This window comes from Henckelia pumila, unplaced genomic scaffold (assembly GCF_033568475.1).
Source record: "Henckelia pumila isolate YLH828 unplaced genomic scaffold, ASM3356847v2 CTG_525:::fragment_3, whole genome shotgun sequence".
In the NCBI taxonomy this organism is placed as follows: Eukaryota; Viridiplantae; Streptophyta; class Magnoliopsida; order Lamiales; family Gesneriaceae; genus Henckelia; species Henckelia pumila.
This window is the reverse complement of record NW_027331857.1, coordinates 3,602,890-3,630,757: the sequence shown is the minus strand read 5'-3', so window position 1 is coordinate 3,630,757 and position 27,868 is coordinate 3,602,890. Positions and strand designations below refer to the sequence as shown.

The window sequence follows — 27,868 nt, the reverse complement described above, 5'->3', positions numbered from 1 at the left end:
ACCACATAAAATACCATAAGTGGGAGAAATACAGTTTAACCACATGAATTCACTATTGGTGGGGACATAACAGTTTAACCACATATAATACCTTTGGTGGGCACCGTTCACAGTTTATACTCGTGTGGGTTAGGAGTTCTTTTTTTTTTTTTTTTTTTATGCATAATAACGCTTCAAGAATTTCCCGTTTATGGGACCAATCCTTAAGCCATCTTCGGTGTAGTGACCCTTACCCGGATCACCTACTAAACAGAACTTAGGCATGCAATTAACTTAATTAAACAGATATCAGAATAAAACTGCGGAAACCAAAAACATTATACAATCCCAAGTAAAGGAATCTGTAATTATCCAATATTATACAACCAAATCGAATAGCTGTATAAACCCAAACAACAGTAATAAAACCTAGACGAAGCTCCAGCTGGCCAACCACTGACTAGCCCCTCCTGGATCCACCCTCTTCGTCCAATCGCAAACCTGCCCCATGGAATAGGGTGTCCAGAAAATACAGAGTACGAGACGTGAGCATAAAACGCTCAGTGCGAGAGTATGAGTATACATGCATGCAAAGTGAACTCCCTATAGACTCGAGGTCAAGGATCAGATAACAGAGACAGACCGGGCCCTGGTATGTAGCACGCTGTGCCGTCGCTTCAGGAGGTGGCTCCCATACCGAGATAACCGTGGAAACGCCGGACCCAAATCGATGGAAGTCCATCCACTAACAGGATAGGGTACAACCCTACTAACAGACATCTCGAAGGAGATACAGCAAGATGCAAATGAATGCAGCATAATATCATGGCATATAAATCATGCAATCACATAATACATGCATACTCAGTCAGGATATCTCGAACAGTACTTTCGTACCTCAATACAGTGAAAGCTCTACCAACTCTAGGTCCACGCCTATAGTCTGCTCTACACTGCCAAATGATACTACTATCATTAAAGTGCTCTAAAAGCCTTAACTAAGCTATTGCATACTCCTAAATATTTATAGGGAGCAAAAGCTATACCTTCGTCCGTCGTTAGCCCTTTGATGTCGATGCCTCCAGAACTTGGGCACAACTCCGCTACGACTACCGAACGTCTAGACGACTCCCAGTTCAAGCCTAGGAAGGCTAGAACCACTCGAATATGACTAGAAATAGAGAGGAAATCCGGAATTGGCAAGGAGAAATGAAGCCTCGGCCTTCTATTTATAGACAACGATCGGAGCCTCCGATCCTCGATCGGAACGTCCGAACTTCGATCGGAACGTCCGATCCTGCCATCGGAGCTTCCGAAGATCCTGATCTGCCACGTGTCAAAATATCATTTGTTGACTTCGGATAGGGGTGATCGGAGCCTCCGGTCCTGATCGGAGCTTCCGATCCAACCACACGTCATGTCTGACGTAATATCATCGGTGCCTCCGATCCTCATCGGAGCTTCCGATCCCGATCGGAGCTTCCGATCCGTCCAATGCCCAATTCAATTAATTAGCATTAATCCTTTAATTACTCAATTAGGGCACGAGCTACTACATTCGGCCACCAGTTTGTATGCGCCATTAGTATAAACCTCTTTGACAACATATGGGCCATCCCATTTTGATGTGAACTTGTTTCCGGTTCGATGAGTTGTGATGATGGGCCTTCTCACTGCGAGTACTAAATCACCGACTTCAAATGAGCGTGACCGCACTTTTTTGTTGAAAGCTCTAGAGAGACGAGCTTGGTAACACTCAAGTCTTTGTTGCGCTTCCAGTCTTTTCTCATCGAGAGCTTCTAACTCCTCGAGGCGCAAACGTGCATTTTCTTCTTCTGTCAAGCCTTCTTGTATGGCTATCCTTAGTGATGGAATTTGTTGCTCGAGTGGCACGACGGCTTCCACACCATACACCAATGCATAAGGAGTTGCTTGAGTAGGCGTTCTGTAAGTTGTTCTATATGCCCATAGAGCCTCTCCAATCCTTTCATGCCAGTCTTTCTTTGATTTTGCAATTATTTTTTTCAAGAGATTACACAAGGTTTTGTTGAAAGCTTCGGCCAAACCATTAGCAGCAGCATAGTACATAGAAGACTTCCTTTGCTTGAAACCGAACTTTTCGCAGAGCTTATCAATCAAAGTGTTGCAAAAAGGTTTCCCATTATCTGTGATCATGTACCGAGGAATTCCATACCGGTATATAATGTGGGTGCGAATAAAATCAGCAACATTTTCCTTCTTCACTTCTTTGAGAGGCACTGCTTCAGCCCATTTAGAAAAATAGTCTGTTGCAGCCAAGATATACAAATGCCCACTTGAAGATTTAGTCAGCGGTCCAACTACGTCTAAACCCCATGCGTCAAATGGCCAAGAGGCTACTGTAGGGTGCAACACTTCAGGCGGTTGGTGAATGAAATTTGAATGGTACTGGCAAGCTTGACACCTTTGTGCATAATCCATGCAATCTTTCACCATTGTTGGCCAGTAATAACCCATTCTTTTTATTTGAAAATGTAGCTTTGGACCTGATTGATGGGCTCCGCAAATTCCAGAATGAGCTTCTTCCATTGCTCGGGTGGTTTCTTCATCTCCTAAACACCGTAAGAAGACTCCATCAAATGAGCGCCTATATAAGGTATCCTTGTAGTAGATGAAGCGCGCTGCGCGTCTTCTAATGTCTACCCTTTGACGCGGATCATTTGGCAACTTTTCATACTTCAAGTAATCGACAAATGCTTGACGCCAATCTTCTTTCTCAATTTCGAATACTTCGACAGTGTAGTTATCATCTTCTTTTTCTTCATCACTCTCATCCTCAAAAAGTGGCGGTACTACCCAATTTTTGCATATTGGCACACGAGCTTCATTGTTTGGCATGGAAATTGTAGAAGCAAGCTTGGCCAGTGCATCAGCTTGTTTATTGTCTTTTCTCGGCACATGCTCAATCTCCACATCACCGAGCCACCCCATAAGCTTCCTAGCATAATTATGATATGGGAGTAATTCAGGCTTTCTGACTTCATATGATCCGAGTAACTGATTAATCACCAGAGCCGAATCCCCATATACTTGAAGATGCAATTGCTTTATATCGACCGCCATTTCTAGTCCAAGGATTAGAGCTTGATATTCAGAAACATTATTGGAGCAATTTTGAGTCAATGTGAATGAGTATGGCAACACTTCCCCGTCAGATGTCACAAATATAACTCCAGCACCGGCTCCTTCCTTATTTGAAGCTCCATCAAAATACATTTTCCATGGGGGTTTAACTTCAATTACAAGAACATCTTCATCCGGAAATTCATTAGATAGCTCCCAATCGGCAGGGATTGGGTGGTCAGCTAAAAAGTCAGCTAATACTTGCCCTTTGACAGCCTTCTGAGGAACATATATAATTTCAAATTGCTGCAATTGGAGATACCATCTTGCAAGTCTATCAGAAAAAACCGGTCTTGACATCACATATTTTAGCGGGTTTGCCTTTGAGACAAGCCGGACAGTGTGGGCTTGAAAGTAGTGCTTTAGCTTTTGAATGACAAATATGAGGGCTAGGCATAACTTCTCTATTGGTGAGTAGTTCAATTCATTTGGCGTCATCATTCTACTCAAATATTATAGTGCAGCTTCCTTCCCATCATCATTATCTTGAGCTAATAAAGCTCCGACGGAACGCTCTTGAGCAGTGATATAGAGGGTTAATGGGCGTTCAGGCACCGGGGCTGCCAACACGGGAGGCTTCATCAAATAATCCTTAATGCTCTTGAAAGCATTCTCGCAAGATTCGTCCCACTTAAATGGAACTCCTTTTTTCATGAGGCGGCTAAATGGTTGACAACGCCCAGCCAAATTTGAGATGAACCTCCTGATATATGCCAATTTTCCTTGCAAACTTTTCAGCTCGTGGATATTTCGAGGTCCGGCATTTTTAAGATTGCATCAATTTTGGCTTGCTCAATTTCAATCCCTCGATGCCGGACAATAAATCCAAGGAATTTTCCTGATGTGACACCGAATGCGCATTTCAAAGGATTCATCTTGAGTTGGTACTTTCTTACGCGCTCAAAAATTCTTCTTAAATCTTCCAAGTGGTTATTTCTCTGTTTGGATTTAACAACCACATCATCAACATAGCATTCGACATTTTTGTGTAGCATGTCATCAAAAATGTTCTGCTTGCCCTTTGATAAGTGGCACCTGCATTCTTTAATCCAAATGGCATTACTTTGTAGCAATATATACCCTTTGGAGTGCGAAATGCAGTTAACTCTTCATCTTCTGGCGCCATGCGAACTTGATTATATCCAGAAGATCCATCCATGAAAGACAATGCTTCGTGACCCATAGTTGCATCAATCATGAGTTCAGTGATAGGTAACGGAAAGTCATCTTTTGGGCATGCATTATTCAGATCTCGAAAGTCAACACAAACCCGAATTTGTTCATTCTTTTTCTTTACAGGAACTATGTTGGATATCCATGTAGGATACTTGACTTCACGGATGAATCCAACCTCAATGAGTTTGTTAATCTCAGTTTCGATTGGAGGGATTAACTCAGGGCGGAACCTTCGTTGAGCTTGCTTGATAGGTCGAGATCCCTTTTTAACAGCTAAGTGATGAACAACCACTTTCGGATCCAGCCCAGGCATTTCTTTGTATGACCATGCAAATATATCTCTAAACTCTTGCAGTAGCTCGATATATGCTTCCTCTTCATTTATGGACAATAGGCGCTGAGGTAGATTGGTCTCGGGTTATCATCGTCGCCTAGATTAATCTCTTTTAGTTCATCAACAGTGGCCTTTACCCCTTCTTCAAGTTCAAGGGGAGCAATTTCAACATCTTCCTCTAATGAATTTTCTTCTTCATTTGAAGTGATGTGACAAGAAGCAACACTTTCTGTATCATCCTCATCCTTTTGAGTTTGAGTGTAAATCACTGTTTTCATCTTAGCCTTCAGGATCTTATCGCATGATATAATCAATGTGGTGCATCGCTTCATGCGGGATGGAATCAAACTTCGCAATCTTTTCGGGGTTTGCTGATTATGAGCCTCACGCAAATGCTTGGAAAAGTTCAATTTTTGTTGATTCCTTTGCCTTTTACGTTGGCCCAGCCTATCAAAGACAGACACTCGTTGATCCTTTTTATTTTGTTTGTCTACAACGGTGTTTGACGAGTACTCATCTTCAGCAATATAGTTGAGGCTGACTCTTTTGATGGCAATGCGGATGGGACTTTGTGGAATGAACCCAAGGCCTGGTCGAGTTTTTTGAACAGTACGCGCATTTCCTTCAAGAGCCGCTTGTTTGTTAGAAACTCCTGAGGGGAGTTTACCCAAGGTGAGGTTTTCACTTGGGTTGTATCCGGCTTTAACGAGTAGTTTATAAGCTTTTGGATCAAAGCCCTTCGCATTCTGTAGTTCTGAGTACTCCCCATGTTCTACCTCGGCCCCTTGAGTTGGACGGACAAAAATCCGATGATAGATGGTCGTTTTTCATCAAGTTTTGTTAAAGGAAGTACCATCTTTTTCAAAGGATTTTCTTCTTGGACAGGCAATTTACCTTTTGATTGGTCTTTATGAACTTCCAAGGCTTCTTTAATCTTACTTTTTTCATCATCCTGTCCTTCGGGTTCCCGATGAGGTGAACATTCTTCGATTCTTGATGTCTTCTCATTCTCAAAATAGTACTTGGCATCGGCAAAGTGTGATTTGGCCTCGGTAAATGGTTTATCATCTCCAAGTACTTTTCTTACCACCCCATCTTGACAGTATTTAAAACATTGATGCCATGTAGAAGGAACTACCCCATTTTCGTGAAGCCATGGTCGACCAAGCAACATGTTGTATGATGTCCTGGAGTCTATGACATGGAAGAATGCACTTGAGGTCATGTCATCCATTATTAGTTCTAATCTTATGGCCCCGAGAGCCCTTTGTCCTCCTTGATTGAATCATTGGATCATCAAGCGACTATTTGCGAGTTCTTCTGTGGCAATATTCAACTCCTTCATCGTGCGCAAAGGCATAATATTAACTGCAGAGCCTCCATCAATTAATATCCTATTCACCTTTTGCTCGCGACTATATCCCGTGACAAATAAAGGCCGATTGTGAAAGTCAGAACCAAATGGTAGATCTTCGTCAGTGAATGCTAAGGTCGCTACACAATCTTTTTTATTTTCGGACTGATCGATCTGGTTGAAGAGACTTCCTTGTAAACCTGTTACGTAGCATGATGCACCATCATTGTTATGTATTTCGATTTGATTGACATTCACATTATCCTCTTCAAGTGATATTTTTCCTTGGCGAGCCAACTGCATGATTTTATCCTTGAATATGAAGCAATCATGAATAGGATGCCCGATCAACCGGTGATATTTGCAATATTTTGGGTCATCCTCTCGTTTAGCTTCTTCAGGTCGCTTCAGTTCTGGTAATTCAATCAAGTTTGCTTTGACCAAATCATCAAATATCCCCGATACATCAGAGTCGAGAAAAGGGTACTGTTTTGATTGCATTTCCTTTAAACTCAACTTTTTTTGCCCTCTTTCCTGATATATCTCTTTCTTTCCATTGCTTTTATCATTTATATTTCCCTTGACTTTGACAGGTGTGGCATTAACTGTCATCGATTCTTTGGTCGGGGTCTTTGTGAAAGACTTGCCTCCTTTCTTGAAGACTTCCTTTTCTTTTGCTTTATGAGATTCATGAGCTGGAGGTCCCTCTGCTCCACTTGCAGCCATACTTAATTCCATGTCATGAGCTCGAGTAGCTAGATCCTCGAATGTCTTTGGCTGGATTCCTTGAAGGATGTATCGAAGCCCCCAATGCATACCTTGGATGCACATCTCAATGGCGGAAGATTCCGACAATCGATCTTTGCAGTTAAGACTCAAATTTCTCCAACGATTGATATAGTCAATGACAGGCTCTTCTTTCCACTGTCGTGAGTTTGTCAGCTCGATCATGCTAACTATTCGTCGAGTACTATAGAAGCGATTGAGAAATTCTTGTTCTAGCTGATTCCAACTATTAATCGAGCATGGCTCCAGATCAGTATACCAGTCAAACGCATTTCCTTTTAGTGAGCGAACAAATTGTTTGACCAGATAATCTCCGTATGTTCCAGCATTGTTACATGTCTCGATGAAATGAGCCACGTGTTGTTTTGGATTTCCCTTGCCATCGAACTGTTGAAACTTTGGAGGCTGGTAACCAGGGGGTATCCTCAAGTCATAGATCTTTTGCGAGTAAGGCTTGGCATATGTGAGAGATGACTTGGAGCTTCCGTCAAGTTTTTCTTTGATAGTACCCATGATGAAGTCTTTTAATTGGTCTACAGGAACTGACCCATCAGGTGAAAAATTTAAATCTTTAGTATGTTCCTTTCCTTTTTTCTTCAACGATGATTCAGTTTCACCGTTAGTTTCACCTTGTTTGTCCATGTGACTTGCATCAGTATGGTCTATCTTTTCCATCAACTTCATGATTTGGGAGTCTTGATCTTGAACATGTCTCGAGAGTCCCTCAATTGCCTTCGTCAGATTTGCTATTTGATCTTCTAAAGTTGAGGCATTTGTCACCATTACTGGTGCTATGTGCGAGTTTTGATGGGTTTCTAAGAAACGAGCTTGCTCAGAAGATTTCTTCGACATACTTCTTGTGACGACTCCAAGACTTTCAGTTGAGATCTTGTTATTGGTGGACATGATGACTTAGAACTTTTGGCGAAGAGAAAAGATGAAGGGTAGAGATGGTCCCACTGGGCGTGCCAAAATTTGTAGCTCAAATTCTTTATTTCTTAAAATTAAGAAATAGAAAATCGATACAAAGTGATTTAAATAAAGATTAGTGAATACAATCTCTAGATAATCCCTTGATTTTTCTCTTCAATGGCAATTTCTTGTGAAATGTGAATTTCTTGAGTGTTTGATCTTCTTGGAAGATGATTTGATATCTTGATAACGTTAATTCGATGGGTTCACACCTTGTTATCGAATTAACCTTCAAAATTTGGGAAGAACGCGATGAACTCCTTGAATCACGCCTTGAATTTTGTTGATCTTGAATTTGGTGAAGAACGAAATCTTCTTGGATTTGAATGAATTTAAATGTGTTTGAAGAATAACGCAATTAATTCCTTGAATCACGCCTTGATCTTCTTGAATTTAATGAATTTGATGAAGAACGCCTTGAATTTCGCCTTGATCTTCGTTGATTTCCTTGAACTTCTTGAAGATGACTTGAGAGAAAAATATTGAATTCTTCTACTCCTTTTCTTCAGTCTTCTGTGTTGTGTTTTTCTTCTTGATCATCTGCCTCCTATTTATAGGTGAAGGATGCAGAATGTTTCCATTTTCATTTGATGAGGTGTCGCAATTTGATTGGCTCCTCATGATTCATTTGGTGATTATTTTCCATTAATCACAATATTTGATTTTAAATACTAAAAATATTAGTATTTTCTTACATTTGATTCAAGATTTGATTTGAAATACTAAAAATATTAGTATTTCATTCCATTTTTGTAAGATGCAATCTTGATTTAAAATCTTGATTTGATCACAAAATATACTAAAATATCAATTTAATTTACTATTTATTTTTTTTGTAGGAATTTAATTTCCTATAAATAAATAGTCAATTATTTTTTTTATTGATATTTAATATATATATTTCTTTTGGCATTTTCCATAAATTTAAGCTAGACAAATTTAATTATCTACAGTGATCATTATTCATTATCGACAATTAAATTTATGAAAAATATTAAATAAATTTTTGAAAATATTCTAATAGAATTATATATATGTTTATTAATGTCTAGTAAATATTACAGATATCTAATCGATAATAGTCATAGATATTTTTTTTAAATTAAACAAAATGATATAAAATAAAAAACTAAAAAACCATAATGTTCATTATAGGTATTATCATAGGTGGAGCCACCCCAAAGGCTGGGATGAGCTTTAACCCGGTCTAATTTTTTTTTCCCATTAGCCTCAACAATGATTTCAACCCAAATTAAATTTTTATTTAACCCAAGATTTTTTTCAACTTATTTTCTTCAATATATTTATATAGATTTGGTCCAACTCTTGTTTTTTGAAATATATTTGTGTTCTTTGATTCACATAATTATTTTTGATGGAATATAAAAGTAAATGATAAGAAGCACGTTCACTTTTTCACATCATTTTCCAATTCAGGTTTCTTCTCGTCGTTCTAAATTTCAATTTTTTTCTTGATTTTTGTGTTCTTTAAATTATATTTACTTGATTTCATTGATGTGTGCATCTCGAAAATAATTATGAAGTAAATTTATGATATTTTTTAAAATTAGTTCATTTAGTTTCTAAAATTTTCTATACAATTTTTGCATTTTTTTCATTGAAAATAAATATAATGTGTGTTTTTGAGTTATTTACACTAGGGATGTAAACGAACCGAATGGTTCGCGAAAAATTCGGAGCTCGACTCGATAGAAAGCTCGTTCGATAATCTTATCGAGCTGAACCCGAGCTTGATTTTGAGCTCAAAAAATTTCACGAGCCGAGTTTGAGCTTAAGAATATTTCGCTCGTGAGCTCGCAAACATATTTCTTAATAGGTTTGGGATCCCGAGCTCGATCTTGGCTCGTTTACGAGGCTCGCTAGTACGGGCTCGAACTCGGCTCGTTTAGGACGCTCGGGAGCTCCAGCTCGGGCTTCGCTCGTTTAGGAGACTCACGAATATGTTCATTGAATTTATATGACTTTATCTAGTTTGAGTTTGATTGGACAAATAAAAAATATTAATATTAATGCAAATGACATGATTAAAACATAATACTTTGTTGAAAAAAAGATGAATTTAAAATACATAGGATGCCGCCACAATTTTTATTTTTTATTTTAATTTTAAAATCATTATATAAAAATTCTCTTAAAACACAATAAAAAATATTTATATATGCAATATTACTAGCTAATAAATGGCAATTCAATCAATATATTTTTAAAGAACTGAAATAAAAATTTTATTTAAAAAATATTTTACGAGAATTAGAACTATATGTCATAGATGAATGATATTAAAAAATTTTAGTTAAAAGAAGTTATGAAATTATCTAAATTAAATTTGTTTGAGTTAAAATTTTTTAACTCAATATATGTATATATGAAAAACATTTTAATAAAATTATATAATATCATTAAATAAAATATTTTATGTACGGACAGATCGTATAACAAGTAATGTCTATATCTTATTATTAAAAAAATAGTGTGGTGGTTTTTTAAAAATATTTTAAAATAAATATAATTTTTTTTGAAATATAAAAATATATATTATAATAATTAAGTCACACAATAAATTTTTATATACCATGTGAAATAAGCATTAACAATGTTGATTTTCTTCAAGGGTAAGTGCTCGAACTTGGGTTTAGCATTTTTATTTGGGAGCTTGAGATTTATTTAAAAGATATAAAGAATAACGAACTTGACGTTTGAGTTAATTAATTAATTGATTGTGTGAAAAAATTTTCGGAATGATGAATATAATTGTGTACTATACAGCAGAGAATAGTATGCATTGAACTTGTACAGATTGAAAGCATTCAAAGGATATTGTGGTTGAAATTTGTATATAGAATTTTATCTATAATAAATTCGAAGGTTTCATGATATATCATGACTTGAGCAGTTAGTAATTATGTTGTGAATTCATAAAGATCGAAAACTTTGATAAATAAAATTGGTGGATTTTTCGAATTGGGTTGTGTTGGAGGTTGAAATTTTAGATCATGGTAGGCTTATAAATCAAGTTATAATCAATTTGATCGAGAAATTATAATCGAAAAAAATCAAACTCGAGCTCTTTTGAATGTCCGACGAGCCTGAAAGCGAGCTCGCAAATGACCTGCTTAACGAGCTCGCAAACGAGCCTGCTTAACAGGCTCACTTAATGAGCCTGATCAAAACAAGCTTCCTTAACGAGCTCACTAACAAGCATTGCTTAACGAGCCCGAAAATGAGCTCACTGACGAGCCTGAAAACGAGCCCTTTAACGAGCCGACTTAAAAAGCCTGAAAACGAGCTGAACTCGAGCTAGACTTGTTTATTATAATAAACGAGCCGAGCCCGAGCTTTTATATATACTAAACAAGCCGAGCCCAAACCTTATGATAAAAGCTCAGATCTAGCTCGAGCCAAGCTCAAACCCTTATTTCTATCAAACGAGTCGAGCCCGATCCCGAGCCTGATACTGTTCGGCTCGGCTCATTTACATCCCCAATTTACAAGTAATATTTATAAATACTTTTTATTCATTTAAAAAATGGAAATAGAAATTTTTTATTTTTAAAGTTTCTTCGCTTCTTTTATCATAAATAAGGTATTTTTTTAGCTGTTCACGTGTAAATTTTTTTCGTATGTTTACTTTAAGCGTCATATGTTTTCTTATGTGTATATCGTAGTATATATATTTAAGATGAATATTTTATATATTATTTATTCGAACATGATATTTTTTACAGCCCCCAAGTTTTTTCAGAGTGAGCCACTAAAAAATATATCTTAAGTAGTTTATGTTTTTTTTCATGTCATCATGTAATTTTATAGTTTCCATTAAACATTTTGCAACTATTTCTTGATTATAAATTAGTGTTATATTATATTTTAATTTAAAATATATTTTTTACATCATTAATTTTTTTTTAACAGATCAATAAACCTAGGTTTAAATATTTTTTCTAGCTACGCCCCTGGGTACCATAATCATTGTTTGTTAAGTTTTCAAAACTAAACATAAGAGAAATAACCTCAAAAAGTGAAGATACGAAATATTTACAATTTTAGTTTTATAAGTTAATTTGCTTTGTTTTGGCTTTTAGTTATGTGACTTGTCAAAGTTTAAATATATAATATATGTAATAAATATGCAAGAGATATTGAATAATCACATAAATAAATAATAAAAAAATATATTAATTATGTATTATTGAAAATTAGCCATGTAAATTCACAAATCAAACTCACATATTAAATTGTTAATTGAATAGTCACATAAATAAATAATTTAAAAAATATATTAATAATGTATTAACGAAGGGTAGCCATATAAATTCACAAATCAAACTTATATATTTATATATATATATATCTATTATATATATAAATATGAGAATTCACAAATAAACTCACATATTTATATATGTTTTATAATATAAATAAATAATAGATAATAGATTGTACGGAAGAAGTAATATGTATAGTAGTTTAACGGAACCAAGTGATATATGAGAAGTGCAAGTCAAAAACCAAGCAATGCTTAATACAACCACAAGTAAGTCAAATCAAACTCCAAAACAGAACTACATTAATTGTGAATCATATAATGATACAAATTAAATCAAACTATCAAGATTCCCCCAACAAGTATCGACACAAAAATAACAATTAACATATTACAACTTCCTATAGTCACCGTGGGGCCTGAATTGGGACTCGGTGGTGGCCGTGATGGCGTTGGCGCGGAAGGCGAGCGTGATGGCGTCGGTGCCGATGGCGAGCGCGACGGTGCCGGAGGTTGACCAGTTGACGAGTTTCCGGTTACACTGACGGCCAATTTTTGCCCCAGGGAACAGTGTCTGCCAAACGTGCAGAAGAAGTAGTGGTCTCCGGTGGCATTTAGGACGACGTTCGCTGGACCGGTCGTGAATACGGAGATGGGATTGGTAGCACTGCACGTACCGTATGAATCTTGAGTCACTTTTGCTACATCGTGTGCTCCGGTGACGAATTCGAACACTGCATGAAATGTTACATGAAAAAACTTTAGCCAATATTATTTGAAATAATGAACAAAATAAAAGTTAGTATATATAATATTCGAGGAGGGCATTATTTACATATGCACCTAGAACATCCCCAACTTTGAAAACATATTGAGAAGCCCAGTTCTCGTAGGTGGAGGGGCCGCCTTGGGGTACCCTCCAACCCAAGCTGTCTCCGACCGTATAGGTGGCTGCCGCCGCGTGGCTCACCAGCTCAGCGGCCGCAGCCACCACCAGAACAGTTAAAAGAATCCGGTGATTGGTTTCCATTTTCTTGGACGACAGATTCTATTTTATTTAATTGATGTTAAGTACTTGATTAGTTTGATGTCTATTGATTTGAACAAACTTATTATATAGAGCGGTGTGGCACTTTGGAAAATTTCTACGCCGGAGACTCTTACAATTTTGTCTGATATTTTATTGATGATAATAAATCATATCTGATTACGAAATAAAAGTTTCGATTTACTAGATTTTATACACCAAAGAAGAAGTCCATTTAGTTATGAAACTATAAAATTTTATATCTAGAAACCTTACATGGTTAATAGAAAACTTGTTTTTTTCATCTTATATATTATTTAAATGTAACACTGTTTGATTTTTATGTTATAATTTACGGAAGACGATTTTATATAGGGGAGAATTAAAGTTGTATCTTAGTAAGCTAGGCTCTCCATTTTAGTATCGATCGTTGTCATCATTTCCAATAAAAAAAACCAGAGTATCAAAAGTTAAAATATAAATAACTAAAAATGAAATTTGATTACAATCGTTGTCATCATTTCCAATTAAAACGAACTAAAATTATCAAAAATTAAATATAAATAACTAAAGTATTATAATTTATTGTTAAAAAATATTTAAATATAAATAATTAATACATATTTAAAGTATTTTAATCATTGTTAAAAATTATTTAAATAATGACATATATTTTCTAAGAAACCAGCTCCTTCGTAATTTCAATTTTTTTAAATATTATAATTTATTTTCAAAGTTTGTTGGGTAAATAATTACAAGTGCTAGAGTGATCCACATCATTTGTTGTATAAGTTGAAAAAAAAATTGAATTACACTGGTACAACTTACTATAATTTTAGTAGAGCATTGCGCTCTAGCTAGATCCTATAAAGTTACTCTTAATTAATAAAAATACTTATGCAATAGCGCTGATTCACAATTTTTAATAGTAATTTTTTTATAAAATATATTGGTCGGAAATTTCGTACTCTTTTATTAGTTTCAGTACGTAAGAAATCATATTATTAATTCGTCTCGGAACGAATTTGATATAGTATATATAATCCACATTCCACACGCCACACGCCACAAAAGGAATACAAAGTCGTGCAACATTAGATTATTAACAAGTGCATGCAGGATGAAATGCTCAGTGTTATTTTTTTCCTCCTCTCCTGTGCAGACTATTTATCAAATTCAATTTTTTTTTGTCAATTTTTAATTGTTTATTTTATTAAAATCTCTTATTTCTTTAAGTCGGAAGTCAAGCAATTTTGCAAAGTTAAATATAAGGATATTCTCGGCATCTTTAAAAGTCAATTTGTATTTAATCATGCATCAAATTAAATTTCAATTTTAACCCATTATCATTGTTTTTATTTTTGCTTTTTTTATATAATTTTAATTATTTTTCGGAGCGTTTATAACGCCCCAGATACATTAGATTCACATTGTCAAATTATATTTGATTAAAGTACAAGTGGTTCAGTTGGCGACGTGTTTGTGCCACACGAATTTTGTACAGGGTCATAAATATATATGATAGAAAAGTCAAATTGGAGGACGAAATCCTTTTATTACGAGCTACATTTATACATAAGTAACAATTTTATGTATGTAATCCAGAATCAGAAAATAAATTGTGAATGATATTAATAAAGTTGGAGAGAGAAATAATATAGAATGAGGCTGTGTTTGAGTTTTTAGATATAAACTTTTAATAATGTATATACATGCTTGTTTGAATTTGTACAAGTTATTGTCAAAAAAATTTGTACAAGTTGCATATATTTTTTTTAAAAAAATATTCAAATATAATAAAACAAAGTAACTATCTACACGTACTATATATTATAATACTTCAACTTTTTAAACTAATCGATTTTGATGTGTCAAAATCACACCAAAAATTCTTCTCATTTTACCCATAAAATTAATACACATATTTTTTATGTTATATTTTAATTGACTAAATTATTCTTGTTTTTCTCTAACAGCCTTATCTCTTTTTATTTTTATTTTTTTTTTCAAATTCCATCATTTATCAATTCTTATTAATTTTTTTACAAAAAATTTTACAACTTTTATTTAATTTATATAAATTATCAAGCAGTAAAAATCACGTGACAAGATCATTAATATATGTTAGATTGTACACGCTATGCATCACCAGTAAATTGTAAACAATATGAGTACTTTCGGTTTAGTCAAACATTTATTTTCTAGTACAGCATCTGATCTACATTATGTACGGCGCGGTCTGACCTAAAAACATATTTAAGCTTGAATTGGTCACATAAGTATATTATATATGCGCTTCATTTTTTTTATATAAAAAAAAATCAAGATTATAACTGCCTTTTATTATTGAAAAAGTCAACTTTGTCATTTTCAAGATTCAGGCGGCATCATTATATTTCCTTTTTATAAATGGGCACGTAATTTTAATTCACGTTATCAACTTGTTAGGAATAAATAATTAAAATACCATGTCCCCAAATCAGTAATTAAAAAAAATCTCCAGTGGTCATACTTAATTAATATCAGAAAATCGGAGTGTATACGTACATAAAATCATGGAATTAAAAAGCATCAATATATTTCTAGAAGAAAAAAAATAACCCAAACATGATAAAACCATACATCATATAATTAATTCTCTCCAAAAATCGATCATCAGGCTTCAAAATTTCACATGATCAGAGGTCTCACACACTCACACAACAAAGAGCCACACCTATGGATGGCTATACATCATCTACTTGCAAAGTTGGAATTTCTTACACTAGTACTCTTAGCTTGATTATTGACCAGTTGATGCATTCCGTCCGGTCTCTTTTTACGCCTCCCGACGGGCAAAAAACGTGCGTGGTTCGATAGTATGGCAAGATCATTAAGGTCTTGAAGTTGCATTAGAACTTTCACAACATCGTCCATTGAAGGCCTGGATTTAGACTCCCTGTTTAGGCAGTTTTGAGCTAGCTGTGATACTTTTTGTACCCCTTTGATCGAGTAGTTGAGCTCGAGTCGCGGATCGACTAGCTGATATATCTTTCTCTTGTCAGATAGATATGGTCTAGCCCATGTAACAAGATTCTGTTCCCCGTTGGGTCGTTTCTTGTCCATCGACCTTCTACCCGTTAGGATTTCCAAGAGCACGACGCCAAAGCTGTAAACGTCGCTCTTCGATGTCAAGTGTCCTAATCATATCAAGTAATTGAGTCTCGAGAAGCTAGTGAAAAATTAATGTTAAATGTCTCATGTATATGATATATATACCTGTCATTACATATTCTGGAGCAGCATAACCATATGTTCCGACAACTCGGGTGGAGACATGAGTTTTGTCTCCTTGGGGGCCTGCTTTTGCTAATCCAAAATCTGAGAGCTTTGCGTTATAATCCTGAATTAAACATAACATCATGTGTTGGTTCTTAATTTCAGCAAAGAATTTCAAGTATTCCATAACATATAAAAGTAGTAATTAAACTTGTCGTCGCATACGCACCGAGTCGAGAAGAATGTTGGATGTCTTGAAGTCACGATAAATGACAGGCTCAGGACCCCCATGGAGGAAGGCTAAGCCTTTGGCAGCTCCAAGAGCAATTTTGATCCTGTTGGACCACGGTAGTGGTATGGTCCCTTCAATATTGTTTTTTTTACAACACGTGAACTGTCTTTTAGTGCCAGCAATTTTTGATTGGATGCAAGTACAAATTACACTATCAACTTCAAAACAAAGATCTTCAAAATTTGAGGGGGATTTCTAGCTCTTGTAATTAATATCAATATGATTTATGATATTTATAATACAAATACACTCACTTCTAAAGAGATGATTTTCGAGGCTTCCACGGGTCATAAATTCATAAACAAGTAGTCTTTGATCATCTTCAATGCAATACCCGATAAGCTTAACCAAGTTAAAATGGTGAAGCTGTCCAAGAAAGTGTACCTCTGCCTGCATTCATCAAAAAATTATCACTTTTTTTTTTTTTACTTGGTATAGGGATTTGCTAGAGTTAGATTTTGAACCCTATATATATACATGCATATTACATATATGATGTATCTTCTCAAATTTAAAATCTTGATATCACATGAATTAAGAGCGAGTAATCTGTAGATCACATTTAAATATTGTTGCTGATCCGATTTTTAATTCAAAATCCCAAATAATCCACTCCAAATGTATATTAATTGTGATATCTACGCACTAAATGGTTTTAATTTTAATTAGAACGTACTATAAGATCACAGAACAAAATATATATGCGATCCCTTATCTTCTAAATTAGCGTACGTTGGTTTATTTTTCAAATATATCTATTTACATTATTGGATGAGGAAACATACAAATTTTAAAAGAGTTTCCAACAATGAAATAAAAAGTAGTAAGCTAGCACGGGTGCGTCAATTTGGATGAGAGGATCGAAGTCTTTGTTATATATGTACAGATCCCTCGATTTAATCCTCACATGAGTCAATGAATAGAATAAGATCTTTTTCAAGATCATCTTTTTTTTATAATAACATAATTTTTAATTAGGTTAAAAAAAACGCACAAGCATCTTTATACTTGTGCATGATAGAAAAAAATATTTTTTTATTAAAGATACTTTAAAGATAAAACCTTTATTATTATTATTTTTTTGTTTGAAAAAAAAAAGAGAGATTTTGTCTTAGCTAAAATATCTTTATTAAAGAAAACAACCAATGAATTATTAAGGTTTAAAAAAATAGAGAGGAACTAACCACCCATTCTCTATGGCCTTGAAGGCCATCCGGCTTCAAGTTCTTGACTGCAACAGTAATCCCCGAACCGGGCTTGGCCGGTGCGGTTCCATTCTCTTCAATCCAGCCCTTGAAAACGTACCCGAATCCGCCCTCCCCTAGTATACTATCCGGTCTAAAGTTTCCGGTAGCCGCCTTTAGTTCTTGGAAACTAAACTTAAGAAGAAGCTGGCATGGAGGCTTCTTTATTAGTAATGGCGGCAGAGGATCTTCATGATTATCAGAAGAATACCTTGCTTCTTCTGGAACAGACATTTCCCTGTTGCTGGCATTCAGGTACCTTGTCTCTGTAGCTGGATCAGCAAATATCCATGGTTCAACTATAATTTTTATTTTGTCCAGATATATATTTTCTATTTTTAATTGCATATTAATTTTTTAGTTTCTATTTCAAAAAAGGGAAAAAAAACAGTTATAAAATGATAATGCATGAGAGATATTTAAGGAGAACATGCAATCATTAGACTTGGGAAAAAAGAAGTATCCACTAGAAAAAAGCATAATTTGAAATTTTCATCTGAAAATATTGGTTAAAATCATCATCAAACATCGTATATATGGCTAGATCAAGAATGAGTTTTTGAAATTTAAACACAAGAATATGATCATATATAGATTCATTGATTATTACATGATATCTACTTGTTTATATATAATCACAATTAAAAACATGAAATTAAATTAATTTATGAAGAAATTAATTACTTATATATATATAAATATAACCTGCAGCATCATAAACAAGACTGCTCCGAGGGATCATAGTGGTGGCTGAGTAGTTTCTTGAATCGGAACTACTTTTGCAAGAACCTCTAATATTGATGCTGCTCTTCAGACCACCCCAACACCCACACTGCTTCTCCATTTGTGGCCGGCCACTCTCAAAAGCACAGAATACGATCCTTCATATTAATGGGGGATATTAAATTCGAGAATTAAACTTGTTATTTAACATGCCCATAAAGCAAAAAATGAAGGGAAAAGATATAGAGAGAAAAGATTGAAAAAAATAAGGGAGAAGGAATTTTAGGGTGGGTGAAAATTGTTCATAATGATGGCATATTTGTGCACAAAAACAACTTTTTTTTGTAGCTCCCACCACTTTTTTAGCCTGTGTTGGGATATATGCCCAGTTTCTTTCTTTCACTGTCCCTACGCTTGCTGGTTGATCAGTTAATGGAGTGTGGAGTGTGCGTACGTATATACCCGATTTCTATCCCACGGTCTCATTGATTTAAAGAAATTCCACGGTCTCATTGATTTATATTTGTGATATGCATCGATTTGACACATATTTACAAATAAAAAAAATATTAATATTTTGACATAAAAATAATATATTTTAATTCAAGTAAGAAATCGGTTTTAGGTAGGGGTGTGTCGGTACGGTATATCGTATCAAAAATCGGATACCGTACCGAAAAAATCGGTATGAAATTTTTTCATATCGATACAGTACCGTATACCGAAGATACCGAATTTTCGGTATGGCGAAAATCTATACCGTGTACCGATACCGAATTCAAAAAAATTTCAGTATACCAAAAAATTGTCTGTATACCGAAAAAAATTTGGTATACCGGCAAAAAAAGTCGGTATACCGAAAATTTTCATATATATATTTTTTTAAAAAAATTATTTTTCGGTATTTCGATATATACGGTATACCGAAAAAAAAAATATCATATCGATGCCGATACAGAAAATTTCGGTACGGTATGATTTTTTTTGTAATTTCGGTAATGTTTTCGGTACTATTTTCCGGTATTTCGATATTTCGATATTTTTTCCCACCCCTAATTTTAGGTCTCAGAAGAGTCTTTTTGTATATATATATATATATAGCTGGCTGGCTGAGAATATATTGATGGTTACTTTGAAAGGACACCACAAAGCTTGATAATAGAAATATATATATAAATATATTAAAACATAAAATGGTTCCTAATTAAAGAAATCCAATGATAATATATATAATATAGTGCGGAATTTAAATGTAGGAAATAAATTGCTCAAATTTAAATGATGGAATTTAAATATAGTGGGTTATATAACACCACTAATATATACATATAAGTATATATTGCCGGAATTTAAATAGCGGAATTTAAAGACTGGAATTTAAACGTTTCAGATAATATTGTGGTTCCTCCAGTTTCTGATACATATAATCAAAGATTATATGCAGAGCATACTTTTGCAAAGAACGCCACGAATATTAACGAACTCGGTTAGGCGGTATAACCGGCCATATAATATTTATATATATAAGTAAATATTATACATGGACGGTTATACCGCCTAACCGAGTCCGTTAATATTCGTGGTGTTCCTTGCAAAAGTATGCCCTGCATATAAAATTTGAGTCGAGAAGTTTATGTTCTCCTGAGTGTTTTTGCCCAAAAGGGTTGGGTAGTAAGTCCTCGAGTGTAAGGCTGTAAAACTTACGAAGTGCTTGGGATTGTAGTGAGAAAATAAATTTCAAAAACAAATTTTTTTATAAATATGGATTCAATTTTCAGTAGATATACTTCTTTAAACTAGGGGTGACAAATTTTTAAAAAATCCCGACCCGTCCTGATTTCCAACCCGTTTCCGTACCGAATTTTTCCCGTCCCGAATATAAAAATAATATTTTTTAATAATATTTTTTTAATTAAAAAAATTATTTTTTTAAATTTTATGTTTTAATATTAATGTTTTATAATTATTCATCAATAATTATATATATTATTTTTAATTTTCCCGTCCCGAACTTTTCCCGACCCGATCAATAATTATATATATTTTTTATTAATCAAGTAGTTGTTTTAGTTTATTTGTAATGCACTAAAAAAATGTTTTAGTTTTTTAATGGTTATATATAAAGAAATTTTAATTTATTTGTAATGTATTAAGAAATTGTTTGATTTTTTTCATAAATTTTTTTCAAAAAAAAATATTTTCATAAAAAAAAAATTTTTAAGAAAATATTATTCGGGATTACCCTCTCCCGAACGACGGGATCCCGAACATTCGGGTCCCGACACATCTCGGGTGCGGGATCAGGAGAAAAAAAGTATCTCAATTCCTATCGGGACGGGAATCGGGTAAGAGGGTTACGGGACGGGTCCCGACCCGATTCCACCCCTACTTTAAACTTTGCTGTTACGATCTTATATGATTCTAAAAGGATAATTAATACTAAAGAAATTATTATAGAAAATTTTGAAAAATCTATAGATAATTGGAAAATCCCTAGAGTTAATAAAGATCAAATTTATAAGCATTCAAGATTCCAACTTTTTAAAACCGACTTTTCTATTAAAATCGAAGAAAGAGATATACAACTTAAAAAACCTTTTGAAACAATTAAGTTATTATCTCAAAATTCCTTACAAAAATACAAAGATAAAAATTATAAATATATTCATATTAGATTAGTCCAAGTAGGCATAAAACCTTTAACTAAAGAATGACTAAATACTTCGATCCTTGCTATTTTAAGAGATGCCAGATTTACAAAATTTGAAGATTCTTTACTAAGTTCAGTTGAATCTATTCTATGTACTGGACCAATCTCTTTTGATTGTTATCCTAATTTTTCAGTTTCTTTAAGCGACAAAAATATTTTAAAATCTTTAGTTTTACAAATAAAAACTCACAATTAAACATGCTTAAAGGATCAATTCCAGTGACAATTATTTTTAGAATCCATTACAAAGCTATGATTTCTGCTTTTGCTACAAAAGTAAAATACCACAATAAAAAAAGTGAAACTCTTTTATTACAAACAGATTTAACTAGATCTAATACTGTAATTAATCCCTAAACCAATCCAATGGAGCGATATAAATTTACCAGAAGAATGTGTCTTAGAAGGAGTTACTAAACCTGAACCAATAGAAGATCTAGAACCAAATACCCAACTAAAATAAATAACTCAATATTTAGATGGAAAAGTTCAAATTTCATTTGAAAGAAAAAATAGTAGTGACAAATCTGAAAATTCTTCTACCTCGGATACTATAGATTTAGGTAGAGTATCTCAAATCCCTTCAGTACTTAACACTCCTACAAAAAACCAACATAGATATTCCACTTCAGACTTACCAAATTCAATTCTTAGAAATGTTGATTATACTTCAGAAATTTCTAGACCAGTCTATAACAACAGTAGAATAAAAACCTATTCTACTCAAAATAATAATCAAGATATAGAGCCTACTAGTCCTACATTTTCTTCTATTATAGAAAATTTTAATGAATTAAATGTTATGGAAAAAGAGTTTGAAGTAAATAAAAAATTCTTACATGATGATTTTTATGCAAAATATAATTTAAAAAAGAGATTATGGTTTTTCAAAAATTTCCTAGACTCTAGAAAAATTATTCAAAAACAGTTTTATGAATTTGTTAATTCAAACAAAATACAAATACTTTTCTTTGATTGGTTCGAAATATATGCTTCAAAAAATTCTCTAGATTATCCCTTTTCAAAAAATATAAATCCTCTTACTAAAGAAAAAGAATGAGAAACTATTTTTGATTCTCGTAAAATTCAATCAAATCATCCTCCTTTACAAGAAATAAAGATAAATGTTCAAAATCAACAAATTGAAGCTATTCCAATAAAAACTTCAGGAGATAACGATAAAAATAATATTAAAAATATTATAAAACAAAATAATTTTACAAATACAAATTTAAATACCATAGGAAAATAATTAGATAGAATAAAAAGACATTTACAAAAACAACCTATAGTTAGTCTTAAAAAGATGGATATTAAAAATCCAGTTTTTAAGCCAATTCAAATATCAAAAACTAGTGTTAAAAATATTCAAGATAATAAGTCTGAATTTATAAAAACCGTTCAAGATCAGTTGAGTAGAATGACTGCTACAACTAGTAGTTCTAATGAACTAACAGATCTTGTAGCCCCTGATACCCCAATATCTAATCTAAGAGAAAATATTTTAAATAATGAATATGATATTAGTGAAGCTTTAGAACAATTCCAAAATCCCACAAACGTTAATAAAATAACTTGAGATTTACCCATACAACAACCATTACAAATAATCTCTGCTCCAGATTTAGTGTTGGGATCGGTTCAGAGGGTAGAGGGGGGGTGAATACACTCTGAAACTTTTCTTCTTCTTCTTTAAAATGATCAAGTGAGGTTTAGTTCACTTAATCAGTTTTCTCAACTTCTAAAACGTTTTGAACAACTTAAATAGTGCGGAAATAGTTCAGAGGTTTTAGTGATGCAAAGTTTATAATGCAGTGTATGAGCAGGATGTAAAATAAATGGCAGTAAATGCTAAAGCACGATTTTATGGAAGTTCGAAGGCTTAATCCTTCTACGTCTCCCCTTCTTCCACTTAGGAAGGAATTCACTAGAAGACTTTGGTTATTACAACGTCTTGTAATACACCCACTTCAGACTTAGGACTTATCCAATGCCTAATCCGAAACTCCTAGATTTACACAGATAAGATTCTCAGTTCTTATCAGACTGGTGGAAGCTTTCAGAGCAGCTTCAAGTCTCTTCAACACTGAGTATAGTTGAGTTGAGCTTCTCAGACTGCAGAGCGGTCGAGAGGCTTGAAAACCCTAGGATGATCCTTGACGATCAGATATGTGAACTGTAGGCGAGGGTTTATTTGAGCAGCAGATGAATGATCTTGTAAGTGTGCTCAAGTATATCAGATGAGGACTTTTGATATTAGTCAAGTGATTGAAATTTTTCTGAGTTGCTTGTCTCTCTTCGTTGTCTCGTATCACTTGTTGTTGTTCTCTTTTTGAGCAATCTTCCCTTTATATAGGTCAATCATCAACGTCTTTATTTTGAACGTTCTGATGCTGCATTGAATGCACATTTAATGCTCATAAATGCATTGATGATTCTGCATGAGGATCGTACACTGCAGACAACTTCCAGGGTCCAAAACTGGAATAAACGGTCGAATGTTTTATCTGCAGTCATTCTGTGTTTTTGCCATTTTGGTACAACCTGTTGTCTTGATTTGCAGGAGTCAACAATCTTCTGAAACGCCGGTTCTGCTTTTAATAAAGGATCCTGCAAAGAACATCTTGTCACAGGTACTTGTCTCGAGATATCTAGATAGGCAGTTGGCATTCTACCGGTAGAGATATTTGTCCTCTGCTGGTTTGAATAACCAGTCGATAAGCTTGTGACTTCAACCGGTCGAGAGATAAAGGCGGTTGACAAGCTTCCGGTAGATAGATTTATCCTCTGCTGGTTTTGATAGCCAGTCGATAGGCTTGTGACTTCAGCCGGTCGAGGGCAAAGGCGGTTGACAAGCTTCCGGTAGAAGTTGTAGTAGATTCCTGAAATACAATGGTTGGCAGCACATTCCTATACAATGAGTTGTTGTTTGTTATCACCAAAATATCGGATTCAACAATTTCCCCCTTTTTGGTGATGACAAAACTTAAGTGCTCCAAGAACAATATGAAAGCATTAAAATGAACTTCATTGAGAGAATGAATTTCATTAAGTACAATAAACATTTTTATTACACCTACAGAAAAAAAATGCGGCTGTGATAAGTAAAGAAGAGATAAGTTGTTCATCTTTTGAACCAACTGGCTCCTCCTGACCTATCGTCTTCTCTTCTTCTTCTGTCGGCTTCTTCTTTTCTTCTGGACTCTTCTTCACGTCTTCTTGCCTCTGCTGCTCTACGTTGCTCTTCTTCCCCCTTTTTGGCATCACCTTGGTTGAGCCGAAGGATGACCTCAGTGAGTTGAGTGCCAAGGCAGGCTTGCATAGTGTCTATTTTTGCATCGATTTGAGCAAGTAGAGTGGCTTGCATAGTGTCCATCCGATCATTCAACTGCTTATGAAGGCGATTTTCGGATCGGATAACTTGTTCGGAGACGGTAGAGAGCGTGTTGATTTGAGTGCGATGATGATTAGTGATCTCTGTGGACAGACGAGCAAGGTCTCGAGACACGGTCTCGAAATGCCGAATCATCGTCTGGCGTGAATTATCGACCGATAAGGATGAGTTTGTTATGTCTTGAGAGAAGGACCTAACCGTTTGCATGAGCTCATGAAGCCGATTTATCAAGGTATGATCTAGAGCTGCGGCCATGGCTTCAATTAAAGAATCATCAGTCTGAATCATTTGCCCTTCTGAGTCATTTCTTGGTGAAACCGGGCTAGACTCACGATGATGTGGTGCGGGTGAACTTGCTGGAGAGCTACCCGATGGACCTTCCAATAATGGTACAGTTGGAGATGTAATAGTTTCGACTGCAGCCAATATGGTTGGTGGAGTACCAGGATCAGCACTTGGTTCATCCATAATGAGATCTTCCATAAACTTTTCAGTAGATGGAGACGGTTGAAGTGCTGGATCAGCATCAGTCACTTGCTGTTCTGGAGATGCAGGTGATACAATAGTGCTTGATATCTCCGTTGGGGGCACTGTTGCTTCACTACTGCAAGGAGCCTCTGTCACAGAGGTGACAGGTATCTCTTGTGCAACCACTTCTAAAACATCTTGTGAATGACCGGGAGAAGTGTGAGCGGTCGTCACGGGAGAGGAGTGAGCAATCACAACTGCTTCCGGTTGAGTAACTGCTTGGACTGCGGTTGAGGAGGGGTCGACCGATGAAGATGCTGCTACACTCGATCTTAGAGCATATGATTGAAAGAGGTCAGCAGTGATGAGATCGGTCAGAATCCCATCTGAAGAAGGGAGAGCATAGACGTCTTCTTCACCCTGATCTTGAGTGAGAAAGGTTTTCATCATCACTTGTGCTTCCAGCACATAAGCTTGCAAACAGGCTGCTGAAGCTGGTGTTTTGACATTGTTGAGAGCTTGGAAGTGCTGAAGTAGTTGAGTGATTTGACGTAGACTATCCTGTAGTCCAGTCAAAATCACAAAGTCATCGGCAGCGGTAGGACTCTTGGATTTGAAATTCTTGACACGCTCATTAATTAGCAGTGATAGCAGGCTTCCTCGAAGCTTCAAGTCTATGAGATGTCTTCTTCCCAGAGCCTCCACGATGTCTTCAGTATCAGCAAATAGAAGCATCTTCTGCTCAATGACGTTTAGAGATTTCCATTTAGGAAATATTTGAGCGAGTGTCAAGTGAGTGCGGGAGTGATGCCATCTGTCAAAACGTTGTAGATGACGCTTGACAGTACGGAGCACGTGAGAGATGATCATATTGAGTTCTATCGTAGCTGCTGGTTGAGCCTTGGGTGTGTAGATCATCACACCTTTCCCTTTGTCTTTGGGATCAGCTAGAGTGACCTCAGGAGCTGATGAGGCACCTTCCCGGATTATCACACCTTTTGTAGGACGAGGAGCAGTAGAAGCAACAACGGTAGTAGTCTCGACCGTTGGCAGGGTAGGAGCAAGTCCAGAAAGAGACTTTAGCTTCTTGTGCTGCCTCTTCTTCTCGCCTGCAGGCGTGGATGATACAGCTGCTTTGGAGACCGAAGGGGATGACCTGCTGAAAGCTTGAATCAGTGGAACATTCTCACGTGATTCATCTTCAGAGTCAGATTCGATGATCAGTTGACGCTTGGCAGACTTTTTGGTATGGACTGGTTTGGCCACGACCGAAACCGTTGAAAGCGGTTGAGGGATAGCAATAACCTTTGCGGTTGAGGGCAAGGTGTCGACCGCAGTCTCTTTCTTGTTCAGGAATTTGAGAATCGTAGACTTGTTGAGCCATTTGGTGGGATGCAGAGGCTCAGTCTTGGAAAAGTCCACTCCAAGGACGCCCAAGATGTGGCAGATTTGCAAAGCAAATCCCTCGGATTGCCCTTTGCCCCTGATCATTTCACATAGAATATTGAACAGAATGTCTGACCAGTTTATGTTGATCTTGGAGGCAATACAAGCCATGTATTGAAATTTTTCCAGCGTCACCTTGTCGTAAGATCCAGCCTTGGCCAGAAGATTCTTGGCCACGATATTAGTCAGTAGCCTGAATGGAGCTTTGAGAGATGTCTTCTGGGCCGGCAGTTTGATCGGAGCATCAGTAGTTGAGAACTCCTTCAACCAATAAGAGCAGTTACCATCTGGAAGATCCGTGCATTTTGTCAAACCCCTGGAGGGCAGATCAAATGTGCTGGCGAAGAACTTCTGATTGAAGGAGTAGACCTCTGTCTTGATCAAGCATTTGATAGTCCCATGCTCGATTTGAGCGGTTGCGAAGAACTCCTTCAGAACAGGCAAATCGCAGATGGCGCTGCATTCCAGAAATTTCTTCAGTCCAGAGGCTTCAAGCATGGTGAAGACCTCAGTTATTCCTGCGTTGTTTGCCTTAACAACGGAATCAAAGTTGATGGCGAGGCAAGTCTTCTGGATCGACATGATATCTGTAGATAAGAACTCGAGCAAAGAGTAAGCAAAAGCTTGAGAGTAATTCGATGGAGCGTTTAATACAATATGAAAGTTTTTAGCAAAGGTGAAAGATTGATATACGAGTGTAAAGAAGTATATATAGGAACCTATGGGCCATAGGGTGATGTCATGAAAAGTATTTTTGAAATTCAAAAAGTTTTGAAGAGCATAATCACGGCGCCCAATTAATGTCATTTGGTTCAAAGCACCAAGCTGCTAGTACGAAGCCTGTCAGAGACTAGTTAAAGGCGGATGATATGCCAATATTAATGGCAACGTAACAGCTAATCTATTAATGTCATATTGACAATCATTCCCCCTAAACACATGCATACTAACTTAAATCTACTAAGCCAATAATATTTCGAAAATATGAAAACTTAGCGTCCGGTAGAGGCTTGGTGAATATGTCTGCTGCTTGCTGATCGGTAGAGATGTATTCCAGCCTGATTTCTTTCTTTAAGACATGATCTCGGATAAAGTGATGCCTGACATCAATGTGCTTTGTCCGAGAGTGCATCACTGGATTGTGAGTGATGGCTATGGCACTTGTATTGTCACAGTAGATTGGAGCTTCACTCGACCGAATCCCATAATCATTAAGTTGCTGTTGAATCCAGAGTATTTGAGCACAACAGCTGCCAGC

At 35.5% G+C, this 27,868-nt stretch overlaps 2 protein-coding genes across 2 annotated transcripts; both read right to left on the bottom strand.

Moving 5' to 3' along the window:
* Window positions 1-12,384: 12,384 nt before the first annotated feature.
* LOC140873118 (umecyanin-like) lies at window positions 12,385-13,078 on the bottom strand. Its single transcript, XM_073276097.1, has 2 exons — window positions 12,892-13,078; window positions 12,385-12,782 (listed from the first exon to the last, which is right to left on the bottom strand). Exons 1-2 carry the CDS (start codon window positions 13,076-13,078, stop codon window positions 12,385-12,387), a joined length of 585 nt encoding a protein of 194 aa, XP_073132198.1.
* A 2,545-nt stretch (window positions 13,079-15,623) lies between these two features.
* Window positions 15,624-18,995, bottom strand: LOC140873119 (serine/threonine-protein kinase PBL34-like). The gene is made up of 6 exons (XM_073276098.1): window positions 18,575-18,995; window positions 17,810-18,141; window positions 16,880-17,015; window positions 16,563-16,696; window positions 16,334-16,457; window positions 15,624-16,254 (listed from the first exon to the last, which is right to left on the bottom strand). The coding sequence occupies exons 1-6, from the start codon at window positions 18,711-18,713 to the stop codon at window positions 15,809-15,811; spliced, it is 1,311 nt and encodes a 436-aa protein (XP_073132199.1). The 5' UTR covers window positions 18,714-18,995; the 3' UTR covers window positions 15,624-15,808.
* Between the last annotated feature and the right edge of the window lie 8,873 nt (window positions 18,996-27,868).

What these genes read in the sequence shown, in the direction of transcription:
- LOC140873119 (XM_073276098.1), bottom strand. Translation starts at nt 18,713, where the DNA reads ATGGAGAAGCAGTGTGGGTGTTGGGGTGGTCTGAAGAGCAGCATCAAT. An exon ending in CCAACATTCTTCTCGACTCG is followed by an intron (nt 16,458 to 16,562) that starts GTGCGTATGCGA and finishes TGTTTAATTCAG; the next exon opens with GATTATAACGCAAAGCTCTC. An exon ending in TCCAGAATATGTAATGACAG is followed by an intron (nt 16,255 to 16,333) that starts GTATATATATCA and finishes TGATATGATTAG; the next exon opens with GACACTTGACATCGAAGAGC.
- LOC140873118 (XM_073276097.1), bottom strand. Translation starts at nt 13,078, where the DNA reads ATGGAAACCAATCACCGGATTCTTTTAACTGTTCTGGTGGTGGCTGCG. An exon ending in CAAAGTTGGGGATGTTCTAG is followed by an intron (nt 12,783 to 12,891) that starts GTGCATATGTAA and finishes CATTTCATGCAG; the next exon opens with TGTTCGAATTCGTCACCGGA.